This window comes from Gossypium arboreum, chromosome 7, assembly GCF_025698485.1.
Source record: "Gossypium arboreum isolate Shixiya-1 chromosome 7, ASM2569848v2, whole genome shotgun sequence".
In the NCBI taxonomy this organism is placed as follows: domain Eukaryota; kingdom Viridiplantae; phylum Streptophyta; class Magnoliopsida; order Malvales; family Malvaceae; genus Gossypium; species Gossypium arboreum.
In genome coordinates this window covers 76606508-76634296 of record NC_069076.1, presented here as the reverse complement: position 1 = coordinate 76634296, position 27789 = coordinate 76606508, and the positions used below count along the sequence as shown (strand labels likewise).

The 27789-nt window shown below is 30.6% G+C and overlaps 2 protein-coding genes across 2 annotated transcripts; both read right to left on the bottom strand.

The window, feature by feature from the left end:
• Positions 1–6427: 6427 nt before the first annotated feature.
• On the bottom strand, positions 6428–10277 carry LOC108457971 (uncharacterized). The gene is made up of 3 exons (XM_053031329.1): positions 10054–10277; positions 9802–9918; positions 6428–6718 (listed from the first exon to the last, which is right to left on the bottom strand). Exons 1-3 carry the CDS (start codon positions 10242–10244, stop codon positions 6556–6558), a joined length of 471 nt encoding a protein of 156 aa, XP_052887289.1. The 5' UTR covers positions 10245–10277; the 3' UTR covers positions 6428–6555.
• Positions 10278–10422: 145 nt separating this feature from the next.
• On the bottom strand, positions 10423–12342 carry LOC128279211 (B3 domain-containing transcription factor NGA1-like). The gene has a single exon (XM_053031328.1). The coding sequence runs from the start codon at positions 11738–11740 to the stop codon at positions 10727–10729; it is 1014 nt and encodes a 337-aa protein (XP_052887288.1). The 5' UTR covers positions 11741–12342; the 3' UTR covers positions 10423–10726.
• Between the last annotated feature and the right edge of the window lie 15447 nt (positions 12343–27789).

The window sequence follows — 27789 nt, the reverse complement described above, 5'->3', positions numbered from 1 at the left end:
TGGGTCACACGGCCAAGCTACATGCCCATGTACTAAGCCGTGTGAGCATTCTGACTTGTGCTCTTTAAAAGATATAAGGGACACTCGACCGTGTCACCTGGCCATGTGTCACACACGGTTGAGACACATGTCCGTGTCTCTACCTATGTAGACAAAAATAAGCCATTTTTCAAGCCATATTTCTCACCCAAATTGGTACCAACATAAACACAATAATTTGCATATAACCAAGTCATAAATAGACATCCAAAATCAAGCTTAAAACATGTAATATCATTACATAAAACCAATATGCCCATACACACCTCAAATGAAAATTTAAAAACATGTCAATTATGTATTCAAACTTACCTAAATGACCAAATACATATATACATAATTGTACCAAAACTTAACATGTAGATCACTTATCAAGTTCAACCATTTGGTACCCAGAATACCAATTCACAAAAATCATTTACATGATAACCATACATCAAACATGATAAGGTCATTTACATATATACATAACAAAATATACCAAAACACAAGCCAATTCAAATGGCTAAAAACATAACAAAACATGAAGGCTATCATTAGCCAAAATAACCTATACATGCTATTATAACCAAAATTAGATAACCAAAAGTACCAAAAGAGCCGATAGATAGTGTGACATAGCTCCGACAAGCTTCCAACCTGAACGAGCTTCCGAACCACTATAAAACATGGAAAAGTAACATAGAGTAAGCATTTAAGCTTAGTAAGTTCGTATAACACAAAATTTAACTTACCATTTAACCACAATTTAGGTAAGTAAACCAAAGAATATCACAACTTAAGTTGGCCAAAAGCCTAGCACATATTCATCAACCAAGTTAGCCATGTAATTCATATAAAAACCGAGAATGATGTATGAGTTAAACAACTATTTAAATTTTATATACATGTAACATCTATACCATGTATCCATATATCATATATAAACCATTTATGTGTAATTTACGTAAATACCTGTGCTAGTTTGTATCAAACTTATATAAACTCATAACAAAATTGTGTTTGTTGAACCATTTAGAATATCGTTAGATATGCGAGTAGTACACACGAGGTATACTGAACTGTAATTCATCAATTCTTGTACATATATGCTCATATGAGATATAAACAGTAAGCTCCTTCGAGCTGAATAACAGTAAGCTCATACGAGTTAAGTATCAGTAAGCTCATAAGAGCTGAAATCGTTAACCCTAATGACATGTCATTTGTATCCTACGAACTTCTAAGGTTCAAACGGGGCTCGGTGGTCCTCTTGCGTCGTCGGATATGTAATTAGTATTCATTCATGGAAATTACTCAATTCACAAACATATAATTCAATTTAAAACATATAAATGTACAATTTAATTACACGAACTTACCTCGACGAGTTTACGTAGATACGTAGATGATTAATCCGAGATTTTTTCTTTGCCTCGATCTAACTCCGTACGAGGTCTAACCGGATTTATAAGAATGAATTTAACTCAATTCAATATAAATCACATTCAATTTAGTCCAACACACATGTTTGGAAAAAATACCATTTTGCCCCTATACTTTTAATTCTTTGCAATTTAGTCCCTAGGCTCAGAAAATGAAATTCATTCGAATTTATCCCTACCCAAGCCTAGCTGAACTATTAACATACTTATAGCAGCCCATATATTTCACAAAGTTACACTTTTACCAAATAATTTATCACATTTCTCAATTTAACCCCTAATTGATAATTTCATCAAAAATTCTTTTACAAAAGTTGTTTATTTAAAAACGACCATTCTTTTTCTACCATTAAACTTAAAAACCCTAACATATTCATCAATGGCAAAACTTAAATGCTTTAACAGTTTCACAAATTAGTCCCCAAGCTAGCTAGATTAAGCTACAACGATCCCAAAAACATAAAAATCATTAAAAACGGAACAAAAATCACTCACCAATTGAGCTTCAAAGTAGTCGAACCCTAGTTGAATAAAATTGGCTTTCTTCCCTTCAATATTTGGTTGAAAAATATGGATAAAAATGATAGCAAATTTAGTTTTATTTATTTTATCATTTATTTCGTATTTACCAAATTAACCTTTAAAACATTTAAAAATTACATTAATGTCAAGCCATGTACATCTACTATCACATTTAATGGTCTAATTACCATATAAGGACTTCCACTATAATGTTCTATAGCTATTTAATACCTTTAGATATTAGAACTCTACTTTTGCACTTTACGCGATTTAGTCTCTTTTTTTTTATCAAATTAAACATGTAATCGGTAAAATTTCTTAAATTTTTTTTATGGTAATACTATCATGCTATAGATCATAAAATAATGTTAAAATAAATTTTTTGACCTCAAATTTATGGTCCTGAAACCACTGTTCCGATTTTACTGAAAACGGCCTGTTACAAGTGGAAAAGGAAAAAACAGAGTGTTTAAAGATGAAAAATGCTTCAAAAAAAAAAACCATCATGCATTGAAACAGTAAAAAATGGAGACATGAAAATAGAGAAAAAATCATTCAACTATTTAAAAATGTTTCATGACAAACCTTAAAGATGCAAAAAATTCGAGTTTAAAATGGAAGAGAACAGAGTGTGTTGGTCAGAAGGAACAACAACTCGATTTGGAGGTAAGGATTTTGATTTGAGGGTTTGAATGAATTGATAATTAAGAAGAAAAAGAAAGGCAAAAGGTTTATTTTAAAGATTTTTGAATAAGAAGGAAAATAATGGAGTTAGGGTTTAATTTAGGGTTTTTTAGAAGAAAATAGATTTTGGGGTTTGAATTGAATGAAAATTGAGAAAGAAGAAGAAACCTAATTTGGACGATGGAGTTTGTTGGAGCAACGGTTTGATTTGGGAAGGAATTGAGAAAATGGACTTATGGGCAGACGGGCTTAGTGGGAAATGGGATAAAATAAAATGGTTTGGGCTTGTAGAGAAATTGGATTAAAGTGAAAGCCTAAAATTTAAAAAAATATAGTTTATATTCAGTTTATTCAAATTATTCAAATTCGAACATTCAACTCAACTCGAACTTGAAATTCGAAAAAAAAATTGAGTTGATTCGATTAACTTGATTCGAATAATTCAAAATTCAAAATTTTTTCGATTTTTCAAATCAAATTAAATTTTGCTCACCCCTACTAGAAATTAAACCATAATTAGATATAAGATATTTTTAAAATATTGATAAACTTAAAATCAATATAATGAAACACATTAGCCGATACCTATTAGCACCAAAACAAAAACAATACCTCAATTGTTTCTAAAAAAATAGATGCCACTATTAATATGGTATTGATAACCTTGCTTGAAGTTTAGTTACTTTCTATGTTAAAAAGATTCTTCATCTATAAATTAAGATTCATGTTATACACTCTACCCAGCACGAACATGTGGCATCACAAGAGGATATCTAAGAGGCACTCACGGACGGCCCTTCGCCTCACATCTATTTTGTTAGTTTCTCATCTAAAGACCACCCGAACAGTCCCCCATATTGTATCACCTAGCTGGTCACTACTAGGTGACTAGCCACCTGGGAACCTCGTCCTCCAAGCCACTTACTTTTAGTGAGAACACACTCACCTCCAAGAGGGGACCATTGAGGCATAATAACCTCGTACTATCTCAGTAAGGAGAATGTTAGAGTAGTACCATACTTGACAACAACCCACATACAATGATCTTGGCACCTGGTCGACCACATGATCACCATGTCTTGGATTTGTCGATGATGTAGCATTATAGGGCACAAGACCTTCCTTCCTATAAATACCCTATAGAATGATGGAGGAGGGATCTTTTACCTCCTCTACATCCTCAAGCATTTGCCTGCACGCATTTTCTCTTGCTGCCTTACTCTTCCTTGACTTATCTCTTTTTTTTGGCTCTTCGTCTACTGAAGTGAATTTGTCCTTTTAACACCACTACCTTCTCCTCTTTATCTCCTCTCTTATTATACACAATATGATTAATAATTTCTTGAAGTTAGTAATGAAATGAGATAACCCATGTAACCTTGTATTTTTAAGGATAAAATAATGGTGAACTTCAATTATATATACATATACTATTTAATCTCGACAGAGTAATTTAAACTTTTGTTTTGGAACATCATTTGTATTCCTCTCCACATTTTTTCCATTATTGCATTATTAAAGAAACTATTTTTGTCGAGATTTGGTTGGATAATTATTGGAAATTTCATTTAGTGGTTTAAGTGAATAACTTACATTAGGATGATCCTAAAAACTAAGGTTTTTAGGCACCAATAAAGTTTTGTCACATCATCAAAATGGAAGTTGGATATTGGGGTACAACCACTATCTGGGGAAATGTTCAGCTTTTGAAGCTGAACTATGTGGCATTCTAGATGACATTTTTATTCTGCTTAAGAAATGTTTTACCATAGCAATGATTCACACTGATAATCTAGAGGTAGCTAGCACTTTCCAAGATGGCATCTTGGTGGATACGGGAATTATTGTATTTAAGAGGGTCCAGTGGTTTATGAGGACTGATAGTCAGTGGTCTATTAGGTACATTTCTAGAGAAAATAACCTTGTTGTCGAAAACTTGGACAAGGTAACCCTAGGGTGGGAATCAAGATTACAGATTTATGAAGATGTCTCTAATAAAGTCTTAGAAGTACTAAATAAAGAGCAAGCCAGTGGTGTTTTTGATCTTTTTAATTTGATGTAATTCTTTTACTTTGGTTTTATTTTTCACACAAAAAAAAACATAAAATTATTATTATACACTCATCTATAGAGAAATTATTTTTAGACCCTTTCTATCACATAATTCATGGTCCATTTTCTAATTATTTAATAACATATCAACAATTTTTTTATGTGATTGACACATAATTTTTGTAATTTTTTTTTACCCTAAACCTCAAACCTTAAATCTAGAATCTCAAGGCTATAATCTAAAACCTAGAATCCCAAACACTAAAGTCAAACATCAAACATGTAACCCCAAACCCTTGATCATTGAACTCAAAACTTGAACTCAGACCCTTAAATTTTAAACCCAAACTGTAAGGTTTAAGGTTTGAGATTTAAAGTTTAAGGTTTAGGGTTTGAGTTTAAGGTTCGAGATTTTAGGTTCAAGGTTCATGGTAAAATAATTATCAAAATTATGTGTCAATGACATGGAAAAATTTTCATAAAATTACTTATTTTTTTTAAATTGGTTGCACAAAGATAAAAATATTAACTTATAAAATAAAACAAAATGACTAAAATTTGTAAAACAAGAAAATATGTTTGTTTATAATTTTAAAATTAATTATTTTAAGTAATTTAATTAAAGTTAAATTAAGTTGGAGAATATATTAGATATAGATGAGTATATAATAATACTTTGTTATCTTTAAAATTTAATGATGTGTTACTATTCTATTGATGCCTAAAATCTATACTTTTTAAGATCATCTTAATGTAATTTATTCACATAATTTAAATGTTATTTTTTTCCAAAAATCATGATTTAACAATATTTAAATGTAAAATAGTATAATGTTTTGGTATTTTCAAGAAGCCTTCCGTGTGCTTAATCTACTTCTTTAAGGTTAGCGAATAGCCTTTCGTTTGCCTATTGTGCTTAACTGTAGTTGTCCTGTGGCATTTTTGGAATAAAATTGCTTTTTCAATCTGAAAATAGTAAAAAAACCGTTAAAAAAAATGTTTGTTCACTTTAAATGTAAAAATTAAGATTTAGGTGTTTTAGTTTTGCTTTGAAAGTGAAAATTATTAAATTATTTTTATTTATATTAATTATTTAAAATATATAAATATTAAATTAATTTATATTTTGTATATAATTATATTACATTATTTAAATATTTTATGTATTATTATGTTAAATTATTTAAATATTATATAACTTAATTAATTTTTATTTTCTATTATCTTATCTAAAAGAAAATTTTAACTTTAAATCATAATTTTTACAACAATAGAGAACGCTAAGAAATTAAGAAGCAAACTTTTTAGAACGTTTATTTATCACATATTTTAAAAGCATTTAAAAAAAAGAAGAAGAAGTGCTTTTCAATCATAACAGCAATAGAGAAGTAGCTTTAAGTTAGTTCTCTAAGGTTAGTGAATATACTAATTATAATATTATTATATTAAGTGTAATTGTTAATAAATTTTCCATATAATTAATGAAAATATCATTAGGGTTATATCTTTTTCATGGTCGATAAGTTAATAAAGAATTCAAAACACAATATACACGACATATTTTTCAATTTTAAAATTATTTACTTATTAATTAATCCCTAAATATTTATAACCAAAATAGTCTGTAAAAAAAAAAAACTATCATGAAACAACTTTTCATATGGTCACCTTAAAAATGTACGAAGGGCACTTTATTATGAAAATCCTTCTAAGAATTCAATAGTTTCTTTTAATATTGATTTTAACAAATTAAAATATATAAAAAACTTTATCTTTTAAAAATACTGTTAATAATGACAGCAAAACAAAGGTGTTAGTTAAGGGTAAAAGCTTATCATATTTCGCGTATATCCCCACCATTATTATCAAACTTAGGTATGGCAGATAAACAACGTAACCCATCCATGCAATTTTTCGGACTAGCTACCATCCTCTTCCCATACATACATACACAGCACCAAAAGCACATTTGGGCATTAATTTTACCTTCACGCCTCCTGCAAAAAAACTGCTTCGAAAATAATAAAATGGGGAAAGAAATGTTTAAGCTCCTGCAAAAAACGGCTTCAAAAATGATGAAACCGGGAATGTTTAAGCTTCAACCAAAGAAAAAAAAACACACAGAAGAGAATGTAAATTTTAAACAGTGAAGAAGCCACTTTTTTTTCTTCTCTTCATCTTCTTCGTACCTTGCACATGTGGTTTCCTTATCATCATCCATTATGCCCTATTAAACCTAACCTGTGTAACTCTCTTTATAGGGTCTGGTGTGCGCTTCAATATTTCCATGACTTTTTCTTTTCTTTCTTTTTGAGGGGTAGCTAGGAACCTTGGTACCGTGAAGTTAATGAATCTTTTTCAACAATAATTCCACCCATCTTGGCTGGCTCTCATAATTAGTATAAAACTGAGTATAATATATAAATACCCTAATGCTTTAATTCTTTATATAAATTCTTTACAACATCTATGGCTTTAATCTTCACTATACTACAAGCCTATACTAGACCCTATATAACATTTCCCACGTTAATAAAGTCTCATAGGAAAGAACAATATATTTATGTATATAAGATGTATATTTTAGGGGGGAAATGGAGTCTATATATATCACAAATTTGCTTATTATTATTGGTCTCCTTGATGCTCAGCAATAAGGAAGATGAGTTAAATCTTCACTTCATTTTTCTGAATTAAAGAATGCCTACATCTGAAACTTTAACTGATACATGCAGAGAAATAGTAAATAGCATGTGATGATACTGTTAATTCCATCCACCTACCCTCATTAACAGTGCCCTTTGCAGGTGAATATTACAGTGCCAAAAGAACATCTCAGAAAACTCCCATGGCATTGTCATCTCATCAACTAGCAACAAAAGCTTGATTTGAGATTCACTAACATTGTTTTAAGCTTAGCAGGAAGGAAACTACTTCTACGAAATGACAGATTCACATGTTTTCAAGTTGAATGTTTTTAACCAATTCAGCATTGTCTGTATGGTGCAGCCATTAAAAGGATCCACTATCCCCACCCTCTCCCATGCCGTGTACAAGTTATAGAAATCGCCATGCTTTAAAACTAGTTATATTTATAGCTAAGTTCCTATATAAATGAAACCAGAATATAAATATAAATGTAAATATATAAATGGATATGTTTATCAGTTATCCTCCAGGTCGCAATGAAATGCAACTGTTTTATATCTAAGCAGTCAAGTGTAGAAGATGTTATAAGTCCACTAGTTTGACTACAAATACATGGGAAATAAAAAGGTCATGGCTAAGCAATTCATGTTAAGAAAAAGGCTCTTATTCATACAACAACAACCTCTATTCTTTTGCTTGAATGTAGTGCAGATGTGTCTCAAGTATAGATATATATAGTTTGAGACTGCAGATGCAATACCAATTTAATCCAGAATGTATGCAAATATTTATATATATATATATACATACATACATATATAGAATCGTTAGGTAGACAGGCTTGTTTGTATAGGTGACTGGATGCATAGATCCTAAATACTGCTGCATGCATAGATCCTAAATGGTGCTACATGCATAGATAGTGTTACCATTAACATATATGCACGCACATAAACATACACATAGTATTTTACATCTCTCAAACTGATGAAACGATGAATATAAACCAAAATATCGATTACCTTAAGGAACTTAGCAAACTATACACTAGAACAGTCTTTAATCTCCTTAAAATGAAATCTTATAGTATTACTTATTCAGATAATTACTATGAAAAAATTTATAGTATTATTTATACTAATTCAATATTTGCATTGCATTTCAATAGAGAAAATTAGATATAATAATTATTTGCATATGCTCCATAATCCGTCATTGTAAAGTTCAGAAATTTATGCTTCTATAAGTAGACCATGTGCAGCAAGGAGATTGCTAAGAAAGTGTGTCCTCACAGTATTCTGCTTCATTTACTATTGATTTGTTACAGTTTAAATGAGCATTCACGCCATAAATCAATACAAAACGCGTACATACATGTTAATGGTGAATATACATTTCCAGCATTCTATGTCTATGTACTGTACTGTCAAAGTGGTTATTTCATGCAGATGTTCAATTAGTCAAGTCAATGAATGGTTCATAATCTCAGAAAAGGAAAAAAAAAATCAGAACAATACATGTACAGTTATAGATCAAAACTAGATTGATATCCATGAAGGATGAGCATTTGCTGTATAGATGCATCAAAAACCAGTCAAACTACTCACTAAGGCTAAACCAAACATCAGCTCTTCTAATAGAGCAGTGACCATATATAGTAAATCGAGTAGATGCCCTTTACAAAGTTAGAGAAATAAATATATCAAAGTGGAAATGCATTTCTCTTGTATGGATCTTTAAATGACATTGATGCCAGCAAGGTTATAATCTGTATTCATGAATGGAATTAAACTAATAAACTATAGAAGGACGAGGCTGAATTCAGTGCATTTTAATGCTTTACTACTGTTTAGTCAATTCTGAAGCCGTATCACTCGGTACATACCAATTACCAATTCAGCATGCGTATATTATATAGCTACATAATCAGATATTCTCCAAGTGCTTCTTATGGGTCTGAATGCTTAAAAATGCTGATACAATCATCCCAAATGTATATTTAGCCTTTGAAGAACTATATTTAGGGTAGGTTTGGATGAGTACTGTCGTGCGTTTAATTTACTTTTTGTCTTACTATAGGATTTAATTTAACTGCAACCGCTATTTTTACACTAATCGCAAGTAAATGCACCGCCCATCCAAACTCACTCTTAATGTCATATTACTATGTTAATTAAAATTTCCTAGTAACCTGGAGTACCTGATGCTGCAAATCAATGTTTTCTCGTCCCTCATTTCTGGGGAAATCTGTAATTATGTACTAGTTAAAATGGGAATTTTACCAATAAGAACCTATGTAAAAGATACGCTCCTATACAAGTAATTTAACCATACATAAAGACTCTTTAGCCTGGAGCTTTAATTAATACCTTATTAAATGCACTGACAATATTTGATGCCAATATATATATTATATAATATGAAATCTTACAAGTATTGGATGAAGTCCAGTCTCAATAGACCCATCAGTTGGGGGAATCTGAACCCTCTTTTAACACAAGAGAACTTTTTTGTGTGTAGCAGTCCAGACAAGATCATCTGATCATGGCTGTAAAGGGAAGGTATACACGAATTACCAAGAAGTCAAGGAAATTTCTAACTGGCAAACAAATGGGAAGTGTGATGATATACATATATATGTAGAAAAATTTTCAAAAACTATCAATAAGAATACAGATAATACCTTTTCCAGTGCTGCAACTTTTCTGTGCAGTACCTGCAATGCCTGCACCTTAGTTGTTCAGCAGCAACAAGCCAAGTAAATATACATACTATTAACCTAACATGGAGTAACAAAAGAGATAGGAGAAAATGGAAATTAAATACATTTCTTTTTTTAAGGCTATATATATACACACATACAACACCTACCATGCATTACCAGTCAGGGTTAAGGAAGGGAGAGAGAGTATACAGATGATCATAAGATAACTAAACAAGAGAGCAACAAATAATATATACATATATAAGCGTATATATATATATATCAAACAAACTGGGGCAAATCCGGGGATGCAGATTGGAAAGGCCAGGGCCTAGTAATGGAAAAATATAAAATAATAAACAAGTTGGGAATATGCTGATATATCTGTATAAGTGTTATACACAATTTTCAACTCCATATTTTGCACCTTTCATCTTTAGCTCTTCACAGATCCCAAACCTCAACTAACTCATGTACTAACACAATATTAAAAAGAAAAAAAGAGAACTTGGATTGCTAAAAAAAAACTTATCTTCAATATCTTTTCAACCCTCTTTCCTAAATCCAGTACTGCCTGTCGCAAGTTTGATGGCAAAGCAAGAAAAAAAGAGAAAATGGAACCCTTCACTCACTGTGATTTGATCATCATCGATCATAGATCCAAATCAAAGGACAAGGAAGATTTTCCCTTCTTTGAATATTCAGCTTGCATTCTGGAGAGTGGGAATGGGGTGTTATTATTGGACAATCTTGATTGGAGAGAAGAGGAAGGGAAATAAGGAGAATCATGATCAGAAACTATAGTGGCATGAGGAGAACTCGAGGAAGATTCATCTGTTGTAGGAGTAGGACACTCCATGTTCACTCCAAACAACCTTAGTCTTTTAGCCGCTGTTTTATTACCCTGAACAACTGGTACTGACTCGATCACCATTGGCTCCACTCTTCCTTCTTGCATTGCCCCAATTTGCTGAGGTTGGTGATGATGATGATGGTGGTATGACCCTGATGATGATGACCTTAGATAGTACTGCGACTGCGCCACATTACCGTAAGTAATTGCCTGATGTTGCTGCTGCTGTAGCTGTTGCTGTTGCTGTCGTTGATGATGATGGTTATAAGGATATATGCTGTAATTCAAGCGATGCAAAGGCTCATAGCTTTGAGGCAGCGAGTAGATTCCACCCCCCCACCGGACTGACTGAGGAAAGTTGAACTGATTTTGCATCTGAAAATGTGCAAAGGACGTTGGATCGGGTGCATTAGGCCTCCGCCTCCAATCAATGTACAACCGGTCTTTCCCGGACTCCCCAACACCCCTTTGAAACGATACGATGTCACCCGCATCAAGCTTCTTCTCCTTGACGAAACGGCTCCACCCTTTGGTCATCACATAACTCTGGCTGCTATTCCAGTATGAGTACCGGAACCGCCACGACTTGCCGTTCCGATCTTCAAAATTCAACAACAACCCTTTCTCATTCGATGAAGAGTCGAGAGGGAAGTACTTCTCCGCATGTTGCTTCGGTATTACCAGGCGGTTCAGCTTGCCTACATCACTCGGTGTTACAACTTTATCAAACATATATTCTTTCTCAATACACCTGCTACTTCCAGTATTTGATTCTTCAATGTTATTGCAGCTCCCAAGTGACAAGTCCATCATCTCAAGGTCCTTGTCACAAATTGATAGCAGAAGAAGAGGATGAAACTGGCAACTTGCTGGGAATTTCTCTTATCACTTCCTCTCCTTAATTATTAGAATACCCATGTTCATAATGATGACCCACATCCACCACCAAAATTTACTTTTTTTTTTCTCCTTCTTTTAATCACACTAAAACCAGATGATATGAACAATAAGTTTGATTGCAAAATGGTGGTTGGGCAGGAACGAAAAGGAAAAAGAAAGAAAATTAGAAAGAAAACAAGACCTGGCTTACAAATACTGATTTCTTGGAAGGTATGATTTTCTTTCTTCTAAATCCTTGAGGACCGAAGGAAGCAAAAGACAGGTCCTCTCAGTACAAAAACCAACCGAGGGTCGGTGCCTTCATCTTTGACCCAGAAACAAAACACACCCACACTGAAAGAAAAAAAGAACCCTAAGCAAGACAAATTAAAGCCATGGAAGAATCAACAGCAAAGAGTTGTGTGCTCGTGGTTGACCTAAGCTTTTTTTTCTTCTTTTTTCTTTTGCTGACTCCCCCTAAGCTTCATTTTATGTAAATATTTACCACATTTTCCTATTTCTATTTCCGTTTTTGGTTTATAAAAGAGAGTGTAGTAACTAGTAAATTAAATTATTACCATATTAAAAGAGAGTGTAGTACAATAATTACATGGAATTACTTCACATACATATTATTTTCATACTGAAATTATAAGTTTTTTGTTTTAATGCGGGCTATATTATCAAATAATTTTATTAAATTATGAACTAGAATTCACATCTAAAATTTAAAATTTTACTTTGTTGATTTAATAACTGAATCATCCAACTTTCTTAAAATAAGAAAGATTTGATCAAATGTAAGGGGTAGGCAAAGGATTTTTCCCAAAATGATTTTTTAAAAATATATATAAAATTATATTTCAATTTTAAGAATTTATAATTTAATTTTCACCTCTTTTAAGATTTTATTTGTCTTTATTGTAACTAGTATTATGTGTGAAAAAATCAAATAAGCAAATAAAAAATATGAGTTTATAGTTGTAAAGTCTGAATCCGGAGTTGCATGGTTTTAAGTTACCGCAATTAAAGTTTTATTATTAAATTAAAAAGAAAGCAAAAATGTGAAATTTTAGATGCACCAAGGATTGAGGTTTTAAGCAATGGTAAAAAAGAGGCAAGAGTTTGATTACAGTTGCACAAGAATAGTAATATAAAAAGAGATTTGGGGTAAATACATACTGCAAAGGCAGGGGCCCATGAATGATAAGGTTCGACTCATGTGAGCTTGTCCTTTTCGTAAATTTTGGTTTTATATTTTTTCCATTATCCTCTCTGCAAAATGACCCAAATCACCAGTTGGTGTGATGGTATTTTTAAGTCTCAAAATCAGGATTGTAATGATAAAAGTTAGCCTAGGAATGTCATTTCCCATTTGATCCATCATTATTATGATTTATTATTGTGGATGCTGTTTGGTATTGTTTACTTTTATATAATTTCATCCCAGCCAGTTAGAAAGAGAGCATGTTTTAGTTAGGTATCAATAAGTTTTTGACTTTTGGTCATTCATTGTGTGCTGCTTCTGCTGCTGCTCTATCTGCTCCTGCAAAAGAAAGGGGAAAAACAGTTTTACCACCATGTTTACATTCAATTTTTAAACTTATCAATTACAAATATCTTGCCTACAACCATAAACTTTTCTTTTGGAATATCAAATTTAGGACCGAGTCCAACCCAATTCTTTTTATTAATGATATTACGTTTTAATTTAGTTTTTTATTTTTTTAATTAATTTTAGTTTTTAACTTTTAAAAATATTAATTTTGAAAAAGAGTCAAATTTATATTTTTACATGCACGTCATGCTTTTTCTTTTGAATTTTTATGAGATTTTCTTTTTCTTTTGGAATATTTTATAATTTTTAAATTATCTATTGATTTAACATATAAGAAAATAGCGTTAAGTTATCATGAAGTGTACATAGACTGTCACACCTACGTCGTTAAAAAAAATAATATTTTAATTAACATTTTGTAAAAGAAAAGTAAATAAACTATTTTTCAAAGGTTAACGGTAAAATTTAACTTAAAAATATTAATGACCAAATTGTTAGAAAATGTAAACATTGTGCATTGAATTTATCTTTATGCCACTATTAAAATGCCCTTTTAATTTTGTGATATTTTAAACTTAATAAGATGTTTAATAAACTAAAAATTTAAATGTCAAAAATTAAGTATTGAATTTAATTTATAAAATATGTTAGATAATTTTTTTAAAATTAAGTACCGAATATGATTAGCTTGTTGGATAAATGTGATTTTAAATGTAAAATAATTAAAGGATAATGTTAAAAATAAAATATTAGCTCCTTATTTACTTATAATTTTTCACACATTTTCATTAAAAATTATATTTATTAGAGATGTATTTAAAAAATTAAACCACTAATGATATTAATTTTAATTGAGAAAATTTTTTAATGGATAATCAAACAATGCCTAAATATCGATATCATCCTTATTCCATCTCTCATTCTTCAATTAATAGATAAATTAATCTAACAATTTGGATAAGACAAACAGAAAACAATTACCAAAATATGAAAACATAAATATATTCAAATCTATATGGTCCAAATTACACATATATATATATATATATATATATATATATATATGCTTCTGTTTTTGCATTTAATTTATATAATTTTTAAAGATAATTAAATAAATAATATAGATACATATTATTCAAAAATAAATTATCGTATATTTTATTAAAAAGAAGTGCGACGTATACTATTAAAAAGAACGTAACTCCTCATATAAGTAAATTTAACAAATAGTTAAATTAAATAATATAGATAAAATTATTAAAATAAAATTAATTAATTGTTACAATTTTAAAATATGAATAAAGTTCATTATATTCAGTGGAACAAAGGTAAATATAATATTTATTTATTTATTTATTTATTTCAGTTAATGATATTACTTTTCAGCTGATATTACTATGTCTAAACATTTCTTTTATATGCATGCAGATTGTTCGTAAACTTTTGATTGTTTTCTTTTAAAAACCTGCCTCTGTCTCCAACTAAGACGGCAAATGAATCTAAGCATTTCAATTGAAAAAAGGAGGAGGATTTGGAGCATACTGCAACTATACATTGTGTACTAATGCTAAATATTTAAATGTGGTTTGATACAATTAATACGTCAACTACTATAAAAGCTATAGGGTGTTAAAGTATGTACCATCTAAAACTAAAACTAATGCTACAACATAGATATTTATGTAAATTTTGAAGTGGTTGACTTAGCTCGCATGTCCAATCAGACCTTTTATTTTATCTAATATAAAAAGACCCTTCTCATCATATTTTTTTATGATTCATTTCTTTATTTAATTAATTTTTAATATTTCTTTATTGATATTGTTTTTGTTTCCATATATCTCAGTTGATCAAATTTGAAGCAATTGTCATTTTTTGATAACTGCCCGAAAGAATCGCTTCAAATAATAAAAATTGTTCTATTCAAAATTTGAGACGAATGAGCGCCTTGTCTATATCAAGATCGCAATCAAATATGTCAAAAATTTTTGCGGGTTATCTAAACTATATATAGTCTAGAGTCCAGAAATAATTAAATAAAAAATTAGAAAAATATTATATATGCTGATAAAAAATGAGTGACAAAAAAAGACAGAAAAGTTATCATTACGTTTATCATTATGTTATAAGAAAGAAATCCACTTTAGTTCTTTAGTTTTTAAGGAGCACAAAAGAAAGGATAAAAGGGGAGGGGCCGATTGAGAAAAGAAAAGTAGAGAAAATTTACAAGATATGATGTATCTGTATCTAACGTATCAACTCCAAATATTGTAAATAAAAAGCGAAAGTCTTTATTTCGAAATACTTTGATATATGAGATGAATCTAGTATTTCGATTTCTTGCTTATTTTGTTACTGAATTAAGTTGAGCAGTTTTACATTTATAGACGCATAAAAAACTATTTTTGTGGACAAAAAAAATAATTTTTTATGTATGACTCTTCCGTATACGTCCGCTTTGGTTTGAATGAGCATTTTGAAGAAACTTCAGTTTAGTTTTGCTATAGAAAAAAGAGGATTCTTGGATTGAGCTTTTTCCTCCCGACTAGAAAGCTTTTATTCTACAATTCATTTCACAAGACCTCAATCGGTACACGCAAAAAATAGGTCAATTCAACAGCTTTTTGTTCAATTTCGTACGAAGTCAAATTCTCATCAATACGAGTCAAGGGAACTGCCCCCTGGCTTCTGATTTCCATAAAAAGGACACGGCAAGCATAAATACCCTCTTTAACTTCTATTTTAATGGGCTGAATATCTTTCATAATTTTAATAATTCTTTTACTCTCAACCCCGAACACCTTTAAACCCAATCCTGAATTTCAAATTTTCAATTTATTTACATGCACCGAAATTATCCAAACAAAAATATAAATAATAATCCTAAAAATTTAAAACAAAAATTAAAAAATTTAAATCTAACTGTTGTTGAATTCATCATTTCATATTTTACTCATTCAACTATAGATTAATTTAGCATTATTTCAATTATAAATATTAATTTATCAAAACTCACCAGCTACCATGTTTTCTAAGTGTGCTAATACTCACGTATGTAACTTTCAACTAAAAATTTTAGATTTTTTTAAAAGTAAACTAACAATCTTAGATTTTTAGTACTTGTAATTTGTAATTTTATGAATTTTATATTTCAGATGTTTACTTACTTTTTAAAACATATTTGCAAACAAATAATTTTTTAAAAAAATCTAAAATGTTGAAAAATATTTTTAAAATTAAAATTGCAATAAAACTTATATCAATAATATTAAAACCAAATAGTTTACAAATAATTTAAAATAAGTTTTCTCTATATGTTTTTAATTTTTTAAAATTTAAAATAAATATAATTTTAAATTTTCTTGAACTATTTTATATTTAACGCTCAAGAAAAATAAAGAAACAGTTCTGAATACAATAAAACAACTCATAAAACATTTTGTGCATTTTGGAAGTTTCAGAAATTTGAAACATTATGTTAAAATAAATCTACAAGTTTTATTAAAATATTGTTTATAATTTTGTTAATAAAAACTTTAAACAACTAAATAAAAATAACTTATCAAAATTTGAATAATTTACATGAGTTTAATTTTTTTTTTTGATTGTGATTATTAAATATTTTTATTTTTATCTAATAATAATAATTTTATAAAACGCGCAAACAATTTGTGTATCGCACGAGATACAAGCCTAATATATATAATATAACAAAGTACATATGCATAATATTGCAACAAGTGACGGATCTGTATCTTTTGTATATATCTTTTATAGTTTTCATAAAGATAATTTCTATAAGTTTTCGTTAACTATATAATGTTATTTAGATTAAAACTTAAAAGTTTAGTTATCGTATGTATATAATATAAATAAAGAATCTCTATTTTTATAATTTTAATTATCCATTAAAATATAATATATAATAATAATTTTAATGGATTTATGATAATGACTATTATTTTAAATTTTAATAGATAATTATGATAACCATAATTATTTATAAATTTTAATTACCCACCACTAACTCTATAAATATTACTTGTTCTTATACCTTTCATTTTGAAATTTGCGATTTTAATAAATTTTTTCATGGTCATTTTGGTAAGGTTTTTATTTTAAAATTTTAATTTTAATATTTGAAAATATGGCTTTGGCTCAAATATAAACTTTAATTATATAAATATTAAATTTGTTGATTAAGTTTTGAATAAGCCAATGTCAAAAAGAACTCAATAGTAATTTCTTATCAATATTTTAAGTTTAAATTACATTACATTAATTTCATTTTAATTCCTTAATTTAATGATTACTAATTCTTAATGATATATTGGTATTGTGGTTTTAGGCTTATACAAGAATGCACAAATAATGATCACCTTTATAGGCTATTATTGGAATTTTAGGGATGTTTCAAATAATAAGGGAAGAGTGTGCTTTAGATCATATTGTGCCTAAATAATTAAATGTTTAATTATTACTTCATCCGACGAGGAATGTTTGGATTGGTTGCTTCTATTCTAATTAATATATTATATACCTCATAAATTCATTGATTTTTAGCTTGCAATTTAGTATATAAATCAAATTAGTATAATTCATAATCTTTTGTTATTTAAAATTAACTTCACTGTATAGTATATGTTATTTATTTTACTTATTATTAATATTTTCATCAAGGTATCATATAAATTCAAAATTTCCATTCACATTTTTGCTTTTTTGTATCATTTTATTAAATTAACTTTTGTATTTTATTTAATATGTATGCATTATATAAGTTTAGAATTATTAGTGGTAGTTGTTATTTTTTAAACCATATGTCATATATTAATAAAAGAAATAAAATTATTAAAACTTAAAAGATATTTTAAAAGAAAATTTAAAACATATTTTTGTAAATTTTGTAAAATTTAAAAAAATATTAAGATTAAGATTTAAAAAAAACATATTTTAAAAGAAATTCTTAATATGTGTTCCGAAAATACATTTATGATAATTAAATAATTTCTAAAAAATTTCTACAAGCGCATTAATAAATTAAAATATTGTAAATAGAAAAACTGTAAATTATGAAAAAATATTTGATATACTAATTAAAAAAAGGAAGTAAAAAATTGATATTGGTTATACTAATATTGCTAAAATTTTAATTATATCTTCAAAATTTTAACAAAAATATATTTAAATTTGAATATTATTTAAATTAAAATAAATGGTGAACCTCTGCATCACATGATTAAGAAAAATAATAATATATAAAATAAAATAATATAATATATTAAAATTTTAGATATAGGCTAAACCCGGGTTCGAGTCTTGGATGTTCAAACTCAAGTTGATTCATATTTTAAATGAATCTAATTTTATTGTCCAAACTTATTTTGAAAACCTAATTTTTCTTGCCTAAAATCTTTCAAAAATTAAATAGATCTTCAAACTTGAACAAACAATATCATCCATGAATAAGTTTACTTTTTTTTTTTACTATAAATTGTGAGTTTATTTCTTTTCCAACTTTTCTTCTTTTGTTGTACATAATATTTAAAACCAAAGTATCTACAAAATGGAAATTATCCGACGTGGATAGGCTAAATTTTTAAGAAGTGGCAACATAAAATTTTTCCTTGCGTGCTGAAAAAAGTATATAAACATTAGACCATTCAAAATATTAAATAATCAGTATATGAATCAAAATAATATCAATTATATCATTTGCCAGACCCTTACAAACAAAACTTATGGAAATTAACAATTATATCATATGCTCACGAATTTGGCACTTTCTCTTATATTTATGATTTTTTTTGTCTTCAGTTAAGGGTTTTTTTTTTTTGTAATGGTGTTAAGTTTAATAGACGTGACATTATTATATTGAATCACGTGACAATAATAATGTTATTATGATGTCATGATTTGATTTTAAAAAAATTAAAATCTAAAAATATTTAAAAGTATATTTAAAATTATAAAAATAAATAAAAGATTGTAAAAGTTAAAAAATTAATTTTTTAATTTAATAAAATTTAAAATTACAAAACTTTGTTTATTTTAATTTAATTTAATTAGAGAATTTTTTTGAGTTAAGATTCACTTGATTACTTTTTTTTAAAAAAAAATTCCCATTGCCTTTCATCAGTCAAATGATTGATAGATTGGTCGGAAATGAATTTTGTTGTTTTCTTATTGGGTATTCGAATTATCACCAAATTCCGATTCAACCTGATGACCAAGAGAGAAAAAAAACCTTCACTTGTCTGTTTGGAACATACGCCATCCGTCGGATGCCTTTCGATTTAGGTAATGCATTAACTACATTCATGCATTGCATGACTTCAATCTTTGTGGATATGATTGAAAGGGGAATGGGTATCTTTATGGATGACTTCTCTGTTTATGGCGATGCTTTCGTTGAGTGTTTATCTAACTTGGAGCATGTTCTGGAGAGATGTGAATATATTAATTTGGTGCTTAATTGGGAGAAGTGTCACTTTATGTGAATGAGGGCATTGTTCTCGGGTATTGAATTTCGAAGAAGGGGTTGGAAGTTGATCAAGCTAAGATAGAGGTCATTGAAAAATTACCTTATCCATCTTAAATCCTGGGAATCCAAAATTTTCTCAGGCATGCCAAATTTTATTGACGGTTTATTAAGGATTTCTCTCAAGTTTTAAATCATCTCCTTCATAAAGATTTTCCCTTCATGTTCGACGATGAGTGTATGCATGCCTTTAATGTTTAGAAAGAATGATTGATAGTAGTTATTGTAATTATTAGCCTGAATTGGGGAGAGCCATTTGTGGTTATGTACGATGCTAGTGACTATGTCTTTGGAGTAATTTTGGGACAGAAGGAGAAAATCTTCCATGCAACCCACTATGTAAGCAAAAGACTGAATTCAACTCAAAGTAATTATACAACTACAAAAAAAGAGATGTCAAAAGTGGTTTTTGCTTGTGAGAAGTTTCGGCCTTATTTGATGGCAAATTAAGTTTATGAATATACATATTACTTTACACTAAAATATGCCATGAAAAAGAAAGAGACTGAGTCTAGGTTAATGCGATGGGTGTTGCTTCTTTAAGAGTTTAACTTGTGGATTTTAGATCGAAAAGGAATCAAGAACCAAGTTGTTAACCATTCATTTTGATTGGAGTTCGACGATGAATAGGATAGAGGTCAGGCTATAAATGAGACTTTTGTCAATGAATAGTTATTCTGGTTAGATTGTTGTCAAGTGAAAGATAAAGCACCATTAACACCTTGGTATGTGGACATTGTTAATTATTTGGTACAAGGTTTTTGTAACACACCTAACCTGTAACCGTCACCAAAATAGGTTAAAAGGCATTACCGGACTTGTAACTTAATTCAGAACAATCATTTATCAAATGTCATCTCATTTCAGTAACTATCATTTATTCATATCCAATATTTACCTAAAACATGCATACAAAGCTTAAATCATGCATTCGGGACTAAATTGATAACATATAAAAATTTTAGGAACTTAGAAAAATTTTCAACTTTTCAAGTGTCACATGCCTGCGTGAACAGGCTGTGTGTCTCACACGGTTACCAGACACGCCCGTGTCATGGGCCGTGTGAAAACAGGACATACATACTGACTTACACCACACGGCCGAGGACATGCCCGTGTGCCAAGCTGTGGGAAAATTAGGGAGGTTGCTAACTTGGGTCACATGGCCAGTCACATGCCCATGTGCCAGCCCGTGTACCACATATAGCCAGTAGACACGCCCGTGTGTCTAGGCCGTGTCAAACCTATAGGGTATATTAACTTTAATTCGAAAGAGTACCCCAAGGGACATATAGCCGTGTAGCATGACCGTATGTCACACATGGCTGAGACGCACGCTCGTGTCCCTGCCTGTGTGGACAAAAATAGGCTATTTACAAATTCATTTTGCCACCCTGTAAACATAAGCATTTACAAGCATAATTGACCACATTTTTACAGCTTAATAGGTAGCCAAAATAATCATTTCAATACACATTATAAGCTATATCAAAACCTACCAATTTCATATCCAAATACCTATTTAACAACATGCATAATCCGTTCATTTAACATCAACATATCAAGACTTCACTTGCATAATTTCATTCCATCATTCCTTGCCAAAACACATCATAATTGAACACTTCAATTCAACCAAAACATAACATCAAAATAAGCCAAATCACATGGCTTACCTATACACAATAATATACCAAAGTCATAATATCAAGTAACATAACAAACATATTTCAAAATAGCCTATACATGCCATATTTACAAATATCCACAAGATCAAAAGTACCAATTGGAAATTGGATAGTGTGATGTGCAACTTCGACTTGTCCAGAACGAGTGAGCAACGAGCCTCTATAAAACATAGAAAAGAAACAGAGTAAGATTTATAGCTTAGTAATCCCGTATAATTCAAAATTAAACTTACCATTTATACAAAATCAAAGCAATACAAAAATACAACCAATTCAATTATCCAACACCTAATCACAAGTATTCATCACATGTTAGTCATTTTACAAATACATGAAATCATCCATTTATACAATACTTTGTATCATTTCAAAGTCACATATCATATATAATATTATAACTTGTAACTTATCTGTATAAGTAGTATTTATGCCCGTTGAACTTATTAGAACTTCAAAGGATACTCGAGTGAACATCATCAGTAATCCATCAATTCATTATCATATATGCTCTTTAGAGCCGTGATCGGTAAACTCCTCCTGAGTTGATGAACAGTAAGCTTTAATGAGCTAAAATGGTAAGCTCTATCGAGCTGAACAATAAGCTCATAAGAGTTGAAACGGTAAGCTCCAATGAGTTGAAAACAGTAAGCTCTTACGAGTTGATACATCGGTAAGCTTATACGAACTGTGGTGAGTCTGCAACAAATGCAGGAGCTTGACCAAAACAGTTGTAACACCCTTCACCCGTACCCGACACCAGGATAGGGTTCGAGGCATTACCAGGACTTTACATTTTGAAACGTACCAAATTGGGTCACCAAGTTTTCCTCAAATTTTAAACTTTTCATCCATGAACAACTCGTCCCTTATATAGGCCTTGAGGCCTATAACATACCTAGAGGCAGTGCGGGACAAATTCGGGTACGTTCGATAAACCTTGGGCTCCTTAGGAAATTTTTCTTTATCATAAACTGTCACACGCCAGTGTAGGTGGGCCGTGTGGACTCACATGCCCGTGTGACTTGGGGCACGTCCATGCCCTTCAGCCGTGGGCAACACTGACTTATCAACACGGCCATGGCGCACAGCCGTGCTGCCTGCTCATGGACGACACTGTCTTTTTAACACGGCCATGGTGCACGCTCATGTGGCCTACTCGTGTACAATTTTGAGCTAAAATTTTAAGTGCAGGGGACATACGGCCATAGCACATGCCCATGGGAGGGAATCGTGTGTCACACGCGACCTAGACACATGCCCGTGTGTCTAACCATGTGGACTCTAATAGGCTATTTTCCAAGCCTTTAGTCACCCCTTTCTACTACTTGTGCTTAGCAGTTACCAAATTCAAAGTAAAACATAGTTATACACTTGTAAATAATCTTGATTAAACTAGATGTATGAAAACCTCATATAATTGGTTTCATACATGATAGGTTATTTCCCATTTAATATTTATGGGTTCTTATGTCACTTTAATTCATTCGAAATTGGCTCGTTCATGTGACTCATTGCCAATCGGTAACGACCCATCACTTGTACATAAAACCATGCATAAATTCGTAGGTCAAAACCTACTTCAATTAAGCCAATTTTCGTGGCCATATACAAAGGGATAAACATATTTTTACATGCCTTCATTTGGAAAATCAAATGACACATATAACAAAATACTCAAAAATATTATACATGTTATTGAACAAAACAAACAAAGTCTTTATACCAAAGCTTGTCTAGTTGATAGTGTGTTGACTCTCCAATCATCTTCCAATCCTTTCGAGTCCTCGAGTTCTGTGAGACAAGAAAAAAGAGAGGGGTAAGCATTTACATGCTTAGAAGCTTGAATAACAGGAAAGTAAACTTACCAAGTATTTAACATGCATCCATGATAGATAAGGAAACTAACAATTATTAAATGATTCCCTATTATATGCACTCAATCAATAAGTTAGTAACATAATCAAGCATCATATAATTTAACTAGATGAGCTCATCATTCAACATCTCATTTACACAAACATCTCATGTTAATCTCATTGAGTTTCTAGGAAATCTCGATGGAAAACCCATTAACCGTCAACTCATACGAATGGTCATTCCCTATACGCACTCCCGCGAACCTCACATTTTATGGCGGGATTACCAGTCCAGGCTAAATCCCCCAATTTATGAACTCATAAGGTGATGTCGGGATTACCAGTCCAGGCTAAATCCCTTATAACGACGAACACCCTTAATGAGCTCAGATATGAATTACTAGTCCAGGCTAAATTTAGACTCTAATCGGATTACCCGTCAGGGCTGAATCCATAATGCACACATATTCTTCGGGAGGCTTGATCATTCAAGGAACACTCGTCCGAGTTAGATCCTTTTCATACCTGAGATCACGGATTACCCGTCCGGGATAAATCCTTACTGCAACACATGCAGGATCTCTTTACACATATCAATGAAGGTTTATCCATCGAATTCTCTTTGTCAACCTCATCCGAGACATTTTTCACATGTTACCACCAAATATGCATTTCTATGATATTTCATGCTAATAATAAATACAATCATCATGCATTCATAAATCATTTCATTCTGCATATTAGGGGTTTACTTTAAGTTATCCGAACTTACCTGGTATTCTTTTCGGAGTTGTGTTTCGGTTATTCTGAAGCCTTACGTTTACCTCGATCGACCTCTTGAATTTGTTCCTAGGGGTCTATAATAACAAAATTTAACTTATTAATACACTACATTATACATTTCAAGTTTAATATCTACCCCCAGTCCAAATGACCGTTTTGCCCCTAACTTTTCATATTTTTACGATTTAGTCCCTAGGCTCGTATAATGAAACACATGCACTTTCTATCTTACCCAAGCCTAGCCGAACACTTTTACTTCTTATGGTAGCCCACATTTTCTATTATTTTCTCATTCTACCACACATTTACATCTTTTGCAAAATAGTCCCTATAAGGGTTTTTCATGAAAATCAACTAGGAAAAGATGTTTAATACATATTCATCTTTCATATTCCTCCATTATCCATCAAAATACAAGCAAATCATGCATGGGTAAGTTTTTAAACATGAACCCTAGCATAAAATATGGGTAGAAATGGAGAGAGCAAGCTACCGGGATTTTAAAAATACAAAGAGCATGAAAAACGAGGCTTGTGAGCACTTACTATTGAGCTTGGAAAGCTTGAAACCGTAGCTATGGAAACCCTTGAAGTTTCGGCTGGAAAAGGAAGAGAATAGGCTGATTTTGGTTCATTTTTCCCATTTTATTTCATTAAAATACCAAATGACCAAAATACCCTTAAGCACTTTCCTTAAAATTCCATCCATGCAAGCCCATTTTTGTCCAAAAACTTAGAATTTGGGCAAATTGCTCTCCAAGACCTTATAATTCATAACCCAAAGCAATTTCATACAAATTGCTTCTAGAATTCAAGTTTTGCAATTTATTCAATTTAGTCCCTAATTTCCAATTGAACACCTTACTTAAAGAATTTCTTCATGAAACTTTAACACATACATATACTCATATTCTAGGCCTCATAATAATCACAAAGTAAATATTTTGATGTCAGATTTGTGGTCCTAAAACCACCATTCCGACTAGGCCCTATTTCAAGATGTTACAACAGTAATCCTAGTAACATGTCACTCGTATCCAATGAATTCTTACGGTTCAAACAGGGCTCGGTAATATATAGATTATATCAATAAAGCATTCATACTTTCAGTATGTCACTTATACTTATTCATTTCAATAATTACAAGTACAGAAAAATTCAATTCTAATTATAAGAACTTACTTCGTAACCTCGGATAAAATTATCGGCTATTCATCCACTTTTTATTTTCCCCGATTTAGTTTCGATATTTACTTATCTTGATCTATATAATATCACATTAACTCATTCAAACTTTTATTCAATTCAATTTAGTCTAAAACATTCATTTTGGCTAATTTACAATTTTACCCCTAGACTTTTGACTACTTTGTAATTTAGTCCTTAACACATAAAAATACAAAATTACACAATTAGACCATAACCCATGGTAGCCGAATTTCTTATATACTACTAGCAGCCCATATCTTTCATTATTTCACACTTATAACCTCCTAATTTTACACATTTCTCAATTAAATCCCTATTTGACATTTTTGTCAAAAATCACTTTACAAAACTAGTTTAACTGTTAACAAATATTCAAAATTCATCATCAAACATCAAATAAATCAAATATTCAACAATGGAACTTCAAAAAATCATGAAATAATTTAAAAATTAAGGCATGGGCTAGTTAGAGTACGAAGCAACGATCTCAAAAACATAAAAATCATTAAAAACCAATCCAAAAACATACTTTAATCTAGCCCTCAAAGTAGCTGAATGTTCAAACTTGTTTTATAGCTTTCTCAAAATTTAGTTTCGGTGGAAAAGATAAACATTTACATGCATTATCAAATTTTGTTTTAGTTAATAAATCATAATAGCCATTTTACTATTTAAACCTTGTAATTAAACATAAAAATCATGTAATTTAAGTCCATTACCGTCCACTCATATTATTAGTGGACCAATTTCAAACCAAGTACTCATAAATTTTAATTCTATAGCTATTTAATACAATTAAACAATAGAACTCAACTTTTACGCGTTACGCGATTTAGTCCTTTTTACCGAATTAAGCATTTAAACAGTAGAATTTCTTAACGAAACTTTCATATAATAATTCTATCATGCTGTAGAACTTATTAAAATAATAAAATAAATATTTTGACTTCGGATTTGTGGTCCCGAGACCACTGTTTTGATTTGACCTAAAAACGGGCTGTTACAACTCTCCCTCAGGAATTTTCGTCCTTGAAAATCTTACCAGTGAAAAGGTTAGGGTACTGTTTTCACATAGTTTTCTCGGGTTCCCATGTAGCTTCCTCTATTCTGTGTTTATGCCAGAGAACTACTAAGGCTATGTGTTTATTTTTCAACTCTTTGATTTCACGAGCCAAAATCCTGATTGGTTCTTCATTATACGACATATCGGGTTGAATTTCAACATTTATCAGAGAGATCACATGTGACAGATTAGATCTGTAATGACATAGCATAGAAACATGAAAAACATTATGGATCTTCTCAAGTTCTAACGGTAAAGCAAGTCGATATGCTATAGGTCCTATTCTCTCGATAATCTCATACGGCCCGATGAACTGCAGACTTAACTTTCCTTTACGGCCGAATTGATGAATCTTTTTCCACAGTGATACCTTTAAAAACACTTTATCCCCGACTTGAAATTCAATTTCTCTACGTTTCAAATCTGCGTAGGATTTCTGTCAATCAGAAGCTGCTTTTAAACTATCTCGAATCATTTTCACTTTTTCTTCAGTTTTTCTGATTAATTCAACCCCGTGAATCTTTTTCTCACTCAATTCAGTCCAGTATAGAGGAGTTCAACATTTGCGTCCATACAAAGCTTCGTACGGTGCCATCTTTATACCGTTTTGGAAATTGTTGTTGTATGTAAATTCAATCAACGATAAGTATTTTTCCCAACCACCCTCAAACTCTAAAATACAACATCTCAACATATCTTCGAGAATCTGAATAATTCTCTCGGTTTGACCATCAGTTTGGGGATGAAAAGCAGTACTAAAATTCAATTTCGTACCTAAGGCTTCTTACAATTTCTTTTAGAATCACGACATAAATCTCGGATCTCTATCAGAGATAATAGATAATCGCACCCCGTGTAACCGAACAACTTCAGAAATGTACAATTCAACTAATTTGTCAAGTGAGTAATCTGTACATACCGGTATGAAATGAGCAGACTTCATTAGTCGATCAATGACAACCTAGATAGCATCTTTCTTTTTTGGAGTTAGAGGCAATCCTGAAATAAAATCTATTGTAACTCTATCTCATTTCGACTCAGGAATCAATATAGGTTGTAGTAAACCCGATGGCACTTGATGTTTAGCTTTGACTTGTTGACAAATCAGACATTTCAATACAAATTCTGATATATCTTGTTTCATACCCGACCACCAGTATAACTATTTTAGATCGTTATACATCTTGATACTACCCAAATGAGCAGAAAAACAACTATTGTGTGCTTCATGCAAAATTTTCTGAATAAGCTTTGTATTTTTTGGTACAAAAATTCTATTTCGGAAC

What these genes read in the sequence shown, in the direction of transcription:
- LOC108457971 (XM_053031329.1), bottom strand. Translation starts at nt 10,244, where the DNA reads ATGGTAGGTGTTGTATGTGTGTATATATATAGCCTTAAAAAAAGAAAT. An exon ending in AAGTTGCAGCACTGGAAAAG is followed by an intron (nt 9,919 to 10,053) that starts GTATTATCTGTA and finishes TTCCCTTTACAG; the next exon opens with CCATGATCAGATGATCTTGT. An exon ending in CTGGACTTCATCCAATACTT is followed by an intron (nt 6,719 to 9,801) that starts GTAAGATTTCAT and finishes GTTTTTTTGCAG; the next exon opens with GAGGCGTGAAGGTAAAATTA.
- LOC128279211 (XM_053031328.1), bottom strand. Translation starts at nt 11,740, where the DNA reads ATGATGGACTTGTCACTTGGGAGCTGCAATAACATTGAAGAATCAAAT.